The following is a 13,867-nucleotide window of genomic DNA, read 5'->3' on the forward strand; positions in this document are numbered from 1 at the left end:
GGACACAAGCAGGACAGAGGTGTGCAGAGGGGTTAGAGAGGGACCCGAAAGGTGTGTGGGGGTGCAGCAGATGAGGAGGGTGCTGGGGAGGGCGCTGAAGAAAGGTAGAGGGAACTTTGGAATTGGAAGGCTGAGGGAGGCGGAGTTACAAAGGGGTAGAAAGTTACAATATAAAATATGCTCAGAAGGGAGGAATTCTGACAGGGGCAAAGGAAAACAGGGCTGGAGAGGTTCTGGGAACCGGGAAACCAGGCTACCCCTGGAAACCTGGAGAAGGCCCTGGGGCTGGTTCAGGGGGACACACCAACAGGTCTCATTTCTCCTGCGGTACCTGGGCTGGAGGTTCCACCGCAGACAGCAGATGAACCGACAGGCTGGAGGTCAGTCAGCTTTTGGCTTTCTACGCCTCCAGAAAGAGCCTTAGGTGAGCAAGCCCTCAAACCGGATTAGTGCGAGGTCAGAGGTCATGCTCCTTCTTAAGAGAACTGTCAAAGCACAAGTGGGACTTGACTAGATAAACCATGAAACAAACCACCATCAGAGGTTCTAACTGTGATAGCATTAAAAAACCAACATTTCAAGGTCAAAAAATTTACCAGTACCTCCACACGGAGTAAGCTGTAGCTCTCTCTGTAAACAATCCCTCAAACGCACCTTAGTCATGACTTTTCCCACCAGGAGTTAAGGCCAGTTTTCTAGGATAAACATGTTGCATATTCCTGAAACAGCAATTTACCAGACTATTTAAAGGGGAAAATACTTGTTAATATGAAATCAAACGCGGATAAACGTGGTGTAGTTTGAAACCTCAAATAGCTTTTGCGAAACAGAAGTTGGGGGGCGGCCCTTTCAGACTCTGCTGCAGTAGGGTTTGTGTGCAAGGAGGACTGCGCTCTTCTCGGCCACGGAGGGTAGGTCCCATGGCACTTGGCTAGAGACACGGGGTTGTACTGGGGAAATGGAGGGTCGCCGGCTCTGCGATGGGAAGGCAGTTGAATCGCCAAGGGCCTCCTGCTTCGGTAGCTTTGGAGAGAGGCTTTCGGCCCCGGGCGCGGCTCTCGGGCAGGACTCCGCTGGAGGTGGGAAGTGTGGCAACCGGCGGGCAGGGGGAACTGGGGGCCGCAGCCGCCCCGCTGAGGTCGCGAACCGCAGCAGGGGCGGGAAGGGCGCGGCACGGGCCCCGCTACTCCGGCCCCGCATCCGCTGGCACCCGGCGGGTCTGTCTCGGGGTCCCGGTGGCCTGTCTCCCACCCCGAACCGAGAGGCCGAAGTGGATAAGAGTCCGCACTGTTTTCCCTCATGGGCGGCTTCTCCCTGGGCGTCGCGATCCCCGCGGGCGCGGCCGCGGGGTCCGGGCGTTCCGAGGGTTCCGGTTCGGGGCCCTGCGGCCCGCCAGGGCGGGCAACGAACGGGGTGGCCGTCGGGAGCGGGGGACCCGGGCGCCGCCGCCCCGCGCAGAGGCCGGGCCCGCGCCCCTCGGCTCCCGGCCCGCAGGCCCACGCCCAGCCTCCCGGCTTCGGCGTCGCTCGCGGCCTTTCTTGCCCGGCGGGGCTCGGCCTCAGCTCGCCCGGGCTCGGCGGGCGGCGGCAGGAGGAGGAAGGAGGGAGGGAGCGGGCCGGCGGTGGGCGGGCGGAAGGGGGAGGAGAGGAGCAAAAGGAGCCAGTCGGGAGGGGGCCCGGAGCAGCGACCCGGGGAGAGACGGAGCGGCGGCGCCCGGCTCGGTCCGCTCCGCGCCGCGCCGAGTGAGTCGGGACCCCCGCCCGGCGCCCGGGGCAGCGCGCGCGGGGGTGGGCGCGGGGAGGGGCCGCGGAAAAGTTGGGAGAGCTGGGGGCCACTTCGACGGGGATCCGCGGAGAGGGGCCCGGCTGGGGAGGCAGCGGAGGGGCGAGGAGGGGAAAGGGACCTGGGCGCGGACCGGGGAAGCCGGCGTGGGGGCGGCAGCCGCGGGCTGGGTGGCCTCTGCCTGGCGCGCTCATGGCGGCCGGCCTGGGGGAGGGCGCGCCGGAGCGCCTTGCGGGAGCGGCCGGGCCCCCAGCGCCGCCGGGGCCAAGCTGGCCTGGCGCCTCGGTGTGCTCGGAGCGCCGGCCGGAGCCCGGAGAAGCCCTCCTGGGCAACAGGTAGGGGCTGGGAGGCGGGGACGCGGGGCTGTTTGCGGAGGGGCCCTAGCCACGGGCGCCCCTTTGTTGGGAGGTGGAAAAGCACGGTGACCACTTGCGCCAGAGCCCCCATCCTGGCAGGCAGTGGGCCTGCGGTGTCGCCTCGGCCTGGACGGGTCCTGTGGCTAGAGTGGGAGGAGAGAATAGGGTCTTGCTTCTTCTTCTTTTTACCGGCCCACTGTGCCCACTCCGGGAGGGAGGTCAGAGCTTCCATGTGCTTAACGGGAAACAGGAAGGAGTGGCTCTGAGTGTCTGCCCCGATCCCCTGGGCTACGAGTCCCCATACCGTTATGAGCTTGTGTGGCTGGGAGCTGCTGGTGAAACTGGCTTTCTGAGCTGTAGCTTGTTAATTACAGGTTTGGAGGCCGGCTGGCAAGTGGGTTAACTGCAGGTGTGTAGCAATGATCTTCAGCCTAAGCTTGGGAGCTTCTCTCTTTCCCCATGCCTGGCTCCTGGCATCAAAACCCGGTCTCAGTCACCTGAGTTGCCAGGCCCACGGGTCAGATGGTTCTGAGGATCCTGAGGAATGGAGTGAGCCCCTCTTCCCAGAGAATTGAATCAGGGAAGGCCTCCAACAGGCAATCACCCCGACATCTGTGCTGGGGAAGGGAGTAAGGGTCGCTGCCCACACTAGAGGTGGGTTGGCTGGGCCTGAATGTGAGTGGCTGACGCACTTGTGATGGGGCTTCTAAGGGTAAGGACTTGTCTACATCCCTGTTCTTAGGACCTGGCCCTGACCTGCACACACTCTTGTTTCAGAGAGAGAGATCCTTGTCCCCCTTGGTACTCTTCACTGGGGCCTCTGGCCAGATTTTCCCCTGGGAGGAGGGGTCTCCTCTTTCCCTTGCCACTGGCCATAGGCTGGCTAATTCTTCACTGTGTCCTTCAGCACTGCCCCCAGCTGTTTCTTCTACCTGCTGGCCTCTCCCTGCCCCTGTAATCTCATGCAGTGTTTGGGTGTGTTGGGGCCTTTGGTGGGACATTCCAGATTAGCTGTAGGCCAGCTGAGGCCCAAGGACCACTGTACTTCTTATTGCCTCCCACCCACATCTTTTCCATAATCCGACCTAAATTTTTGGGCCTATGCTGCAGCCTGGAGCAGTAACACACCTCTTCTTGGCTTCATCCATTGCTTGCAGCCTTCTAGTTCATGACTTGATGCTGTTGCCTGAAAAGAACATTTTCAACAAAGAAAACTATTCAGGACTTTTTCCACCTTTTTTTTGTAGTCACTCAGGCTTCAGTGGAAGTGGAAAGTCTGTGAGACCCTCTCTTTGTCACTTTCTCTTTCCTCGTTGACCCTTTTGTATTTTCCTTAGTTATTCCTCCAAACTCTGAGAGCCCAGTGGGACTGTTACCACACTCACTCTGTGAGAATTACTTCCTCACAGGCCCAAACTTCTGCCCTCCCAGCCCTCTGGGTCTACAAGCTCCCATGGGGACCCTCTGCCTCTTTTCATCCACCTAGGAGGGTCTTGAGGGGGTGTCAGAGTTGGGACAAAGGTTGGAGCTGGGCGGAGCCCTGCTCAAGTTCCTGGTAATCCAATGCCTGTGAAATCCCTGCTCTCTGGCCCCTCTCCAGCCTGGGCCTCAGAAAGTGGCATCGGCGTCTCTGAGGCAGGTGTGTGTGAGAGACAGATGCACACACCATGTCTCGTGCGTGGGAGAGTGAATTCTATAAGTGGAACAGCGTCTGTAGTTGTGATTTTCTCTGCCAGAGATCAAGTAACTGCCATGAGGGCCGAGGCGGTCTGGAAAAGCAGGGTCATCACCCTAGGCTGTGTGCACATCACTGCCTCTTGCCCCAGCCTTTTTTGCCATCCCTTGCTTGGCTTGGTGTGCTGGTGCTGAGAAGCCACCGGCCCAAGCCGACCCCTTAGTGGGATGTGCCAGTGAGGCTGCCAGGGGGCCCGAGCTGCCCTCCCTTCCCTTCATGCTGGGTCAGAGGTCCCAACCCTGCTGCATCTGGTGCTCCTCCCCGCTGGGCTAGGCTGTCAGGGTGGGGAGACGGGGTAACGCTTCTCTGCTAATGGAAGTACAGGACAACAGGGAAGGGCTGTGGTCATAGAAAGCCTGAAACCCAAGTGTGAGAGAGCCTCAGTTAATCTGCATTTCGAAAATCCTGACACATTATAGGCTCTCACTCCTGTCTTCCACTCTCCCCTCTTGGAGTGGAAGAGGATAGGTGCTGTCTTGTCCTGGAGCTGAGACAGTTGCACTACCCAGGTGATTGCCCTGGACCATTCTCTGCCTGCTTTGCTTACCTTCCCAGCTCCTCACCTTCTTCATAGGCATAAGACATTCCCGGACCCCAGGAGATCTAGAGGGACTCCACCCACCCTCCAGGACCCCAGTCAGCCCTCTGAATCCTTAATTCTCAAAATGCACCCAACAAAAGAAACATCCCTGCCAGTTTTCCCTGACCAGGCTGGGGATGGGACCCAAAAGTCTAGGCTTGTCTATGCCCTTGGCTTTACATTTCACTGGAGGAAAGGTTGGGCTGCAAGAGATAGCAGTTAGGTGACTAGGTCAGGTATATTTCCCCACTTCCAATCCCGCTAAGCAAAAAAAAAAAAAAGGGGGGGAAGGAAGAAGGAGAGGTGTGCAAACACACCTAGGTGTTCTGCATTGTCCTTTCTCTGCTCAATTTTCTACCCTGTCCCTTCTCTATTCAGTTTTCTTTCTTTAATATATATATTTAATATTTACTTCACAAATTTGTGTGTCATCCTTGCGCAGGGGCCATGCTAATCTTCTCTGTATCATTCCACTTTCAGTCTATGTGCTGCGGAAGTGAGCACTCTATTCGGTTTTCCACAGTTTTTCTCTAGGAAAGTAAGTATATGTGTGCTTGCGTGGGGAAGGTTCCTCTGTGGGAAATTTCTTAATTTTGTTCAGTTTAGAAGGCTTCTATCTCTTTAACTAATTAAATATTTATTCTGGCTAGGGCTGCAGGGGAAGGGGCAGTGTCCTCCGGTGCTGAGGCCTGGAATGTGTGTGTGTGTGTGTGTGTGTGTGTGTGTGTGTGTGAGAGTGTGTGATTGGGGCAGGAGGAGGGGAGAAGGTGGAGCTGAAGCTCCTTTATTGTCAGTGCTGACCTCTGATTTCATCTGAGAGAGCAGTGACCAGGAGTGGGGACAAGAGGGTGAAGTCCTTGAGCTGGAATACTGACCCGTGACAGGCTGCGAGGGATTTCGCAAGGGCTTCTGTGGTGTGTAGGGGCGGAGCTGGAGCTGTCAGAGGAGGGGCGGGAGGACCAGCCCAGCTCAGCTGTGGTCTGAGGGTTCAGCCGTCATTCAGTGGCACCAGTTGGTCTCCAGTTCACAGTGGATAACAATCTCCACGCTCTTTCCTCCCTGGCTAGGAGGGGACCATCTTCCTTCTGTCTCAGCTTTCAGTCTCCAGGCCAGCCTGACTGTCACCACTTCTCCTCCCTTCTGGGAGGAGAATGAGGGGTGCGGACCCTGGAAAGACTGCCCTGGTCATCCTGCTGGCATTCAGTGCTGAGTCCTAGGACTGCCAGGTGTTGTGCTGGACCCAGCATCACTGAGTCTTCAGGGCTGTCTTGGTGCTTCTCTCAGCCCCAAGTGGCTGCTGTCCCACCCCCACCCCAGACCATTCCCTCCTTCATCTGAGTATCCAAATGGTCACTTCTACCTTGTTCTTTTCTCTTTCAGTGGAGGAAGGAGGTAGGAGGCAGAAAGTAGCAGCTCTTTCCTGGGCTGAGGGGGTATGGGTGTCCCCCTGCAGACTAGTATTTTGTTTTCTAGATGAGCTTTTATAAGAAATAGCTCTTAATTCCATCAGATATCTTGGTCTGCTGTCTTGATTCCCTGTCCCACAAATCCTGACTCTCTGCAGCCTTCACTTTCTTTCTGAAAAGTCTGACAGATAGGGTTCTTCTGCCTTATGTGTGGGGATTGCATGGCTTGGCATGGGGTGTTAACCTCGTGTGCAGCAGTTTGATGTCCACTGATTGTTCTGAAACCCGGTATCATCTGGGGACATAATTTTGCTTTACCTTGGCCTCTTAATGTTTCCGTAGGGACATGATGCTGAGATGGGTTGTAGGGAAAGGGAGGAAGGGTTTGTCCCAGCCCTGCAATGTTTCTGGGCTCCCCCTACCAGGGAAGCTTCTAGCTGTGAGTTGGCCTTAGGGTCTGGAGGAGGTGGCCAGAGAGTAGAGAAGGGAGGATGCCCCTGACTTTACTCAGGTTGTTGGCTATAGCTTCTAGGGCTACGTCCTGCCTCTCTTTCAGGTTGGGATAGCAAAATGACAGGAAGACCCCAAGGTTCTTAATTCCAGGGAATCAGGACTTCTAGAGTGTCAGCATCTCCTTAAGTTGCTTTAAATAGTAAATGTTAAAACTAGAAAGCCACCATATTACAGATGAGGAAACTGATTTGCCCAAGGCCATAGGATTCTGGTCCGTAGCCAGGACCAGAATCCTAAGTCTCTGCCCCCTGCTCCTTTTGTTGCACCATGAAAACTTTCATTCGTCTCTCTTCCCCCATAGCTGCCCCATCCTGATGCCCTCTACCTTCCCCACACTCAGGATGCTCCAGACCTTGTATGATTACTTCTGGTGGGAACGGCTGTGGCTGCCTGTGAACTTAACCTGGGCCGACCTAGAAGACCGAGATGGACGTGTCTACGCCAAAGCCTCAGACCTCTACATCACACTACCCCTGGCCTTGCTCTTCCTTATCGTTCGATACTTCTTTGAGATGTAAGCCTACCAGCCTACCCTCAGGCCATCCCCAGCTGCTAGTCACACAGTTTCTTAGACTTCAAGTTTGTGTCTTGCTGTGTAGTAAGTCCTGGACCCTGGTGTTCTGGCTACCCAGGTCCCTGCCCACTGTGCATCCCCTTCCCTGAGGTCACCATTGTCTTACTGAGGGCTCAGCACCCCCAGGCCCTTTCCTTCAATGGTTATTTGTTCTCACCCTCCACCCGCCTCCCCGCCTGGCCACTAGTGAACACAGGCAGCTTTGTCAGCTGTGGGCAGCCCAGGTGGCTAGAGGAAAGGGGGTTGCCAGGAAACTGGGGAAACTAAGGCTCAGAATAAGTTGCTTGAGCTTGCAGTTCTTTCCCCTCCCAGCTTAGAAGCTGGGAGGGCTCCAAGAAAGCCAGATACCTCTCCCTCATATCCCGTCCTCAGTTATGTGGCTACACCACTGGCTGCACTCCTGAATGTAAAGGAGAAAACTCGGCTGCGGGCACCTCCCAACGCCACCTTGGAGCATTTCTACCTGAGCAGTGGCAAGCAGCCCAAGCAGGTATGAGCTGCACACGGCTTTGGGAATTACTGAGTTCTGGTGGGGAGGGGGAAGAGTTTGAATGCAAACTCTGGTGGGTGAAGAGATGGGAAAGCAGTGATCCTGACTTAGGCTATTGCTGGGAGAGGCTGGCAGAGTAGGGGGCACTCTGAGTTCTGAAGCTAAATGTAACGGGATTCTTCACTATACCAGGCAGAGGTAGAGCTCTTGTCCCGGCAGAGTGGACTCTCTGGCCGTCAGGTAGAGCGCTGGTTCCGCCGCCGCCGCAACCAAGATCGGCCCAGTCTCCTCAAGAAGTTCCGAGAAGCCAGGTGGGGGGAAGTTGGGGTAAAAGAAGCTGGGTGGCAGAGGACGGTCTGTTGTGTCTTGCTGGGAGGGGTGGGCCATGGCTGTCTGCAGGGAGACGTGAGGAGGTGAATTTAGTTATTAATGGGATCTTGAGAGGGTATCTGTGGGTATTTGGGGGCTGCTGGAGGGCTGTGCCATCCTACCTAGCCATTTCTGTTTCCTCTTCCAGCTGGAGATTTACATTTTACCTGATTGCCTTCATTGCCGGCATGGCTGTCATTGTGGATGTGAGTGGTCATTACTGGGAGGTGGGAGTGGGTTCTCCAGCAAGGTGGGGGGAGGCCATAGAATTTAGGTCTCTCCTTTTTTAACCTCTCACCATATCTCTGCAGAAACCCTGGTTCTATGACATGAAGAAAGTTTGGGAGGGATATCCTATACAGGTATGAGATGACTCCCACTCCCTTATGTGGGGGTGGACTGAGACATACATACCTTTGTGAAGAGATGGTTTCTGGAACACATCGCAGAGGGCCCAGAGAGTCATGGAACTAGGAATAACCTCAGGGGCTGGAAGGGCTGGGTTTGGAGTGGTGAGACCCTTGGGTCTAGTTGCTTTTACCTCTCTCTCCTCTCCCAGAGCACTATCCCTTCCCAGTATTGGTACTACATGATTGAACTTTCCTTCTACTGGTCCCTGCTCTTCAGCATTGCCTCTGATGTCAAGCGAAAGGTGGGCAAAAGGGCCAGGCAATTAGGCCTAAGAGCCAAAGTGAGGCTCTGGGATCAACAGCCTCACCTTTGACTTCTGGGTGCTTTGGATGGAGCTGTTGGGATAAGGGGAACTAAAGGTGAGGGGGAAGAAGGGATAGTGGGGGCTGGGGAACAGGAAAAAGTCCCCTTGGAGCCTGCATCTTTTCTGCAGGATTTCAAGGAACAAATCATCCACCATGTGGCCACCATCATCCTCATCAGCTTCTCCTGGTTTGCCAATTATATCCGAGCTGGGACTCTCATCATGGCTCTGCATGACTCTTCTGACTACCTGCTAGAGGTTAGGCTTCCTCAAACCTAGAGACCCTAGTACAGGTTCTTTTGTCCCTTTGTTTTTTGGGAGGGGCTTGGGGAATGACATTCCTGGGACCAAGGAGGGGTGGGCACAGAGCCAGTGCTGCTAATCGGGCTGTACGTATGAATGTACCCGGGAGAGTCAGGACCCCATGATGATGGATGAGGGCTATCTATGCAGTCAGCCAAGATGTTTAACTATGCGGGATGGAAAAACACCTGCAACAACATCTTCATCGTCTTCGCTGTTGTTTTCATCATCACCCGACTGGTCATCCTGCCTTTCTGGTGAGTTGGTGGCCAGGCTATACTCCTTTTCTCAAGGAATCAGGAGTTTTGCCTTTCTGCCCCTCATTTATCTCCCCTCCGTCTTAACCCCTTCTCGTCCGTGTTTAGAATTCTGTCTCTCCCTTCGAATCTCTAGGATCCTGCACTGCACCCTCGTCTACCCACTGGAGCTCTATCCCGCCTTCTTTGGCTATTACTTCTTCAATTCCATGATGGGAGTGCTACAGCTGCTGCATATCTTCTGGGCCTACCTCATTTTGCGCATGGCCTACAAGTTCATAACTGGAAAGGTGAAGGCTCTGTCCTCATTTTGTGGGCCGTATCATTCTCAACTCTAGAACTTTCCAAAGTCCCTGTCATGCAGCAACCCTCTAAAAAAACTAGTGTGGGGCCCTGGGTAGAACAAGAACAAGCCCTTGGAGAGAGGCAGTCCTTAGGGGTTTGAGGATATCACATAACCCTTTTTATCCCTTTTCCACAGTTGGTAGAAGATGAACGCAGTGACCGGGAAGAAACAGAGAGCTCAGAGGGGGAGGAGGCTGCAGCTGAGGGAGGAGCAAAGAGCCGGCCCCTAGCCAATGGCCATCCCATCCTCAATAACAACCATCGTAAGACTGACTGAACCATCATCCCATCTGCCTCCCAGATTAGTGCATAAAGCCAAGGAACTACCCCACCCTCCCTACAGGGTCACTTTAAGCTCTGGGGAGAAAGGAGAAAGAGAGAGGAGAGTTCTCTGTGCCCTCCCTCCTTGCTTCTTTGTCACCCTGTTGCCTTTAAACCAAATTCTAACCAGCCTGTTTATCCCTAGGTAGAGGGGAGGTTGGTTATATCCTTTGTTAGAGGGGGGATGGTCTTATTTTCCTCTCTATCCTCCAGGTTATCCTTTCTATTGCTTTTGAGACCCTTCCTCAGCACTGGGGGTAGGGGTTACAACTCACATTCCTTATTCTCTGCCTTTGACTCCCTGACCTCCAGAGCCAGGGTTGTGCCTTAATGTCCCATCTATGGGCCTCATCATTCTGCCAAAGTTGGACCAAGGCTCACCTTTCTATGCTCCCTAACTCAGGCCAGAAACCAAAGCTGAGCTGACTTTTTACTTCTTCCCTCTAAGACACAAAGGAATTGAGTGTAGGAGGGTGCACATGACACATGACACTTACCCTACCTCTGCCAAAAAGTGGGGCTGTACTGGGGACTGCTCAGATGATCTTTGTGTCACTTCTCTGCCAGCTGTCTGTGTAGCCACAGGTCCAAAATCTGACTGTCTCCTTCTCTGGCCTCTTTCACTAGGCTAGCTGGTTTGGAGTAGAATGGCAACTAATTCTAATTTTTATTTATTAAATGTTTGGGGTTTTGGTTTTAAAGCCAGAATTACAGCTAGCACCTAGCATTCAGCAGAGGGACCATTTCAGACCAAAATGTACTGTTAATGGGTTTTTTTTAATTAAAATATATTAAAGATTAAATAAAATATGGCAATAAGCATCAGACTATTAGGAATTGAAAAAGGGGGATCAACTAAATAAACTATGATAATCTTTCTTATGCCTTCCTTGCAGTTATGTAACATTTTCCTTTTTAAATTTCAAATGGCAAATGAGATAACGCAAAGGTAGAGAAAGTACAAGATTAATGACTTGTCCCATTGGGAAGGATGAGGGAGAGATCTCACTGAAAGATCTAGAATTGGGAGTAGAGGGAACTGAGGGAGAGAAATCAAATCACACTCTTAATTTTATCATCTTGTTAAGACTTTCAAGAAAAATACAAACCAGGGGTAGTACATAGACAGCCTCCATTCCAGGAATAGAGTCTGTTAGAAGCATGAACACTTGAACAAATGTGGGACGGGAGGGATGAGCAGCAGGAGGACTGAGGGGTATCAGGCCTAGGTTAGAGTGGTAATCTCTCTCCACCCTTTAGTGTCTGAGGTGGAGAAGGGATCCTGCTGGCTAGCACCACATTGAAAGGGATCTCCTGATCCAGAACCCCCATTTCTATCTACTAGGAGCTGGGGGGAGTAGCTAGACCAGAGACTTGGGGTCAGAGTTCAATAGTCAGGAAGACCCAGTTCCTGAAGAAGGGACAGTTCAAGGAAGGTTAGGAGGAAGGCCATCCTCTAAAGAAGACGCCCTCTGCATTCGATGGCTCCACAGCAGCAAAGCAGTTCCTTGCCTTCCACGCTGCCCACCTCGTAGTTGTAGTCCCAAGTAAGTTCTGTCCCAGCTCGGATTCTCCTGAAAAGGAAGAAAAGGATGGGTGTGGTAAAAACAGCAGATAACCCAGGCACCTAAGGTTAGAGAGTATGTAGGTGGAACTGGATCACAGATGGAGGGGAGGCCCTTAGAAGTTCAATGGTCTTTGCCCCTCCCCAGTCATCCCCTCCTGACTCCTCCTTACTTGCTGGCAAAGAACGCCACCCAGGGGAAGCGAAGATCATGGGTATCCACGAAGACATTCTGGACAAACAGGTTGGGGCTGCAACTATGCTGTAGGTTTAAGGATAGGATCGAATAAGAACCACGGAAAGAGAATCTGGCTTTGTGGGGTGAGACGTGGAAGAAAAATGATGCTATCTGACCCTCCCCATTACAGCAGAGATGTTCTGAAAGCAAGCCACCTCTTTAAGATCAAGAATTTTTAACAGGCTGGGCGTGGGGGCTCATGCCTGTAATTCTAGCACTCTGGGAGGCCGAGGCGGGAGGATTGCTCGAGGTCAGGAGTTCGAGACCAGCCTGAGCAAGAGCAAGAACCCGTCTCTCCAAAAAACAGAAAAAATTAGCCGGGCATGGTGGCACATGCCGGTAGTCCCAGCTACTTGGGAGGCTGAGGCAGAAGGATTGCTTGAGCCCAGGAGTTTGAGGTTGCTGTGAGCTGGGCTGACACCATGGCATTCTAGCCCAGGCAACAAAGTGAGACTCTTAAAAAAAAAAAAAAAAAGAGAATTTATAACAAAAAAAGGTGGGTTTACAGAACGTTAAAGGAAGTAGAAATCTGAGGACCATGGGATACTCCAGCATCTAGAGGTACGGGAAAGGGGTCTCACATTGAGGTAGCGGCCCAGGTTGCCTTCAAGCTTGGCGTCGATGATGTAGCAAGACTCCTCACCGTCGTAGAATTGGCGTGTGTTCTTACGAACAGGTGCACTCTCCCCTTTCTCCACAGAGGCCATGTTGGTTGATTTAATGGCAATCCCATGGGTTGATTTAAGAGCAAAGCCTCGGGTTGATTTTACTGCCACTTGGCGCTTTATTGGACCTGGACAGGAAAGAGAATGAGGTCAGGATCTATCCCAACTCATTACTGGACATTCTACCACCATTTTTTCTCCCACACATTGTAGCTGAGGAATACCAATAACCTAGGACTCAGGCAAAGATCCTAAGTGGCAGTTCTTTCAAGCAGAATTAGATCTGCTGGACAAAAGAGTTGAGGGAAAAGAGTAGGGAATTAGAAGAGAGGAAAGGGACATGTCAAACAATATTAATAGTTTAGCTTAAAGTCAGGAAGCCCCCTCAGAGAAGCTTCAACTCTTAGGATCTGAATTTTTCTCCCTTACTTCTTTAGCTTCCTTAAAAAATGCTCTATCCCAACTTTCCTACTGTTTCTTCCTACCACTCCCAAATTTTTTCCAGACTACCAGACATATTCTTCTTGTCCTCAAAGTCATCCCCTTCAGAGCCAGAGGAGATGGTCTGGATATCATCACTGTCAACCGCTGTAGCTGAAGTCTGACCAGCAGTGGGCTTTCGGCTTGTCCCACTTTCCCCCTCACTTTCTGTGCTGCTGGACAGTGTCAGGACATCCTGGGGAAGCAGAAGGGTAATAAGGAAGAAGAGTAAATGGAAAGGGCCCCTTCAAGTCCTTGCTCTTACCTATGGTTTTGTAGGAAGGGACTCGGAATGTAGCAAGAGGAAAACTAGATGCTGGATAAAAGAAAATGATGCAGGAAGTATAAAGACCAAAGAAGCAAGAAAAGACCTAACAGTAATTATAGTGAAGGACTTGATAAGGTGAGAATGTTCGATGTTTCTTTACTTAGACTCCGAATAAAACAGAAAGCTGGGTAAGGTACAGTTTGAGAAGGTCACTTACATCAGGGTTGGACTGAGCAGAGGCCAGGAGTCTCCGGCTCTGAAGCATACTAGTCTTACTAGGTGGGCGGCGAAGTCCTTCAGGCTTCACGGGAGAAGGATTATAACCATAATTTCGAGTGCTTTCAGTAACTCTGATGGGAGGGGAAGGAATGAGAGGGGATCAAGTTATTGGCTGTTTCTTAGGCTTCTTTCATAGGCTTGAGAGGAGAAGGCAGATTTGTAAACAGGTTGAAAAGACAGGCACTTACACTGACACCTTGTTTCGGTCATCAGGGTCCTGGAAAAGAACAAGTGAAGGGTTAAATGCTTCAGGGCCAAAGTTAACAAATCCAATAATTAGACTTAACTTTAAATGACCTTCAAAGATAACATTAGCCAGGGAGAGGTACACCATCTAAATGGGGGTGGGTATGAAGAAATCACTCTGCAACTTGACAGCAACAATTATATTCTCAACACTAAACCCTCCTGGCAGAAGCCTGTAAGCTTTCCCCATGATGAGGCATAATGCTCATGGAAAACACCACAAGAAGAGTGTTATACAGACGAGGGACACAGTTTCACCATCTGTAATGTGGAAAGTTTCAATATCATTAAAGATATAGTTAAAATCAATTTTTTTTTTTTTTTTTGAGACAGTCCCACTCTCTTGCCCAGGCCAGAGTGCCATGGCATCAGCCTAGCTCA

At 52.2% G+C, this 13,867-nt stretch overlaps 2 protein-coding genes across 8 annotated transcripts in view; one reads left to right on the plus strand and one right to left on the minus strand.

Annotated features, from left to right (window-relative positions):
• The first annotated feature begins 843 nt into the window (after positions 1 to 843).
• Positions 844 to 10,624, plus strand: CERS2 (ceramide synthase 2). Of its 5 annotated transcripts, none has more exons than XM_012658828.1 (12): positions 1,690 to 1,742; positions 4,934 to 4,991; positions 6,674 to 6,886; positions 7,319 to 7,436; positions 7,629 to 7,747; positions 7,954 to 8,011; positions 8,117 to 8,167; positions 8,365 to 8,457; positions 8,650 to 8,778; positions 8,974 to 9,080; positions 9,217 to 9,370; positions 9,562 to 10,624. In XM_012658828.1, the coding sequence occupies exons 3-12, from the start codon at positions 6,687 to 6,689 to the stop codon at positions 9,700 to 9,702; spliced, it is 1,170 nt and encodes a 389-aa protein (XP_012514282.1). In that variant the 5' UTR covers positions 1,690 to 1,742; positions 4,934 to 4,991; positions 6,674 to 6,686; the 3' UTR covers positions 9,703 to 10,624. The 5 variants fall into 5 exon arrangements, with proteins under 5 accessions (XP_012514286.1, XP_012514285.1, XP_012514282.1 ...); XM_012658830.1 differs by having other exon boundaries at positions 6,713 to 6,886; XM_012658832.1 differs by lacking the exons at positions 1,690 to 1,742; positions 4,934 to 4,991 and adding an exon at positions 844 to 911 and having other exon boundaries at positions 6,713 to 6,886.
• A 192-nt stretch (positions 10,625 to 10,816) lies between these two features.
• Positions 10,817 to 13,867, minus strand: part of SETDB1 (SET domain, bifurcated 1) — a 33,555-nt gene continuing 30,504 nt past the window's right edge. For all 3 annotated transcript variants that reach the window (XM_012658825.1, XM_012658824.1, XM_012658823.1), the window contains exons 17-22: positions 13,429 to 13,457; positions 13,179 to 13,311; positions 12,724 to 12,889; positions 12,130 to 12,341; positions 11,484 to 11,572; positions 10,817 to 11,320 (exon numbers count right to left, since the gene is read on the minus strand). In XM_012658825.1, coding sequence (XP_012514279.1) covers positions 11,203 to 11,320; positions 11,484 to 11,572; positions 12,130 to 12,341; positions 12,724 to 12,889; positions 13,179 to 13,311; positions 13,429 to 13,457 — 747 coding nt within the window. In that variant the 3' untranslated portion in view covers positions 10,817 to 11,202. The remainder of the gene's footprint in view (positions 11,321 to 11,483; positions 11,573 to 12,129; positions 12,342 to 12,723; positions 12,890 to 13,178; positions 13,312 to 13,428; positions 13,458 to 13,867) is intronic.

The sequence above is a fragment of the Propithecus coquereli genome, unplaced genomic scaffold, assembly GCF_000956105.1.
Source record: "Propithecus coquereli isolate 6110/MARCELLA unplaced genomic scaffold, Pcoq_1.0 Scaffold59, whole genome shotgun sequence".
In the NCBI taxonomy this organism is placed as follows: domain Eukaryota; kingdom Metazoa; phylum Chordata; class Mammalia; order Primates; family Indriidae; genus Propithecus; species Propithecus coquereli.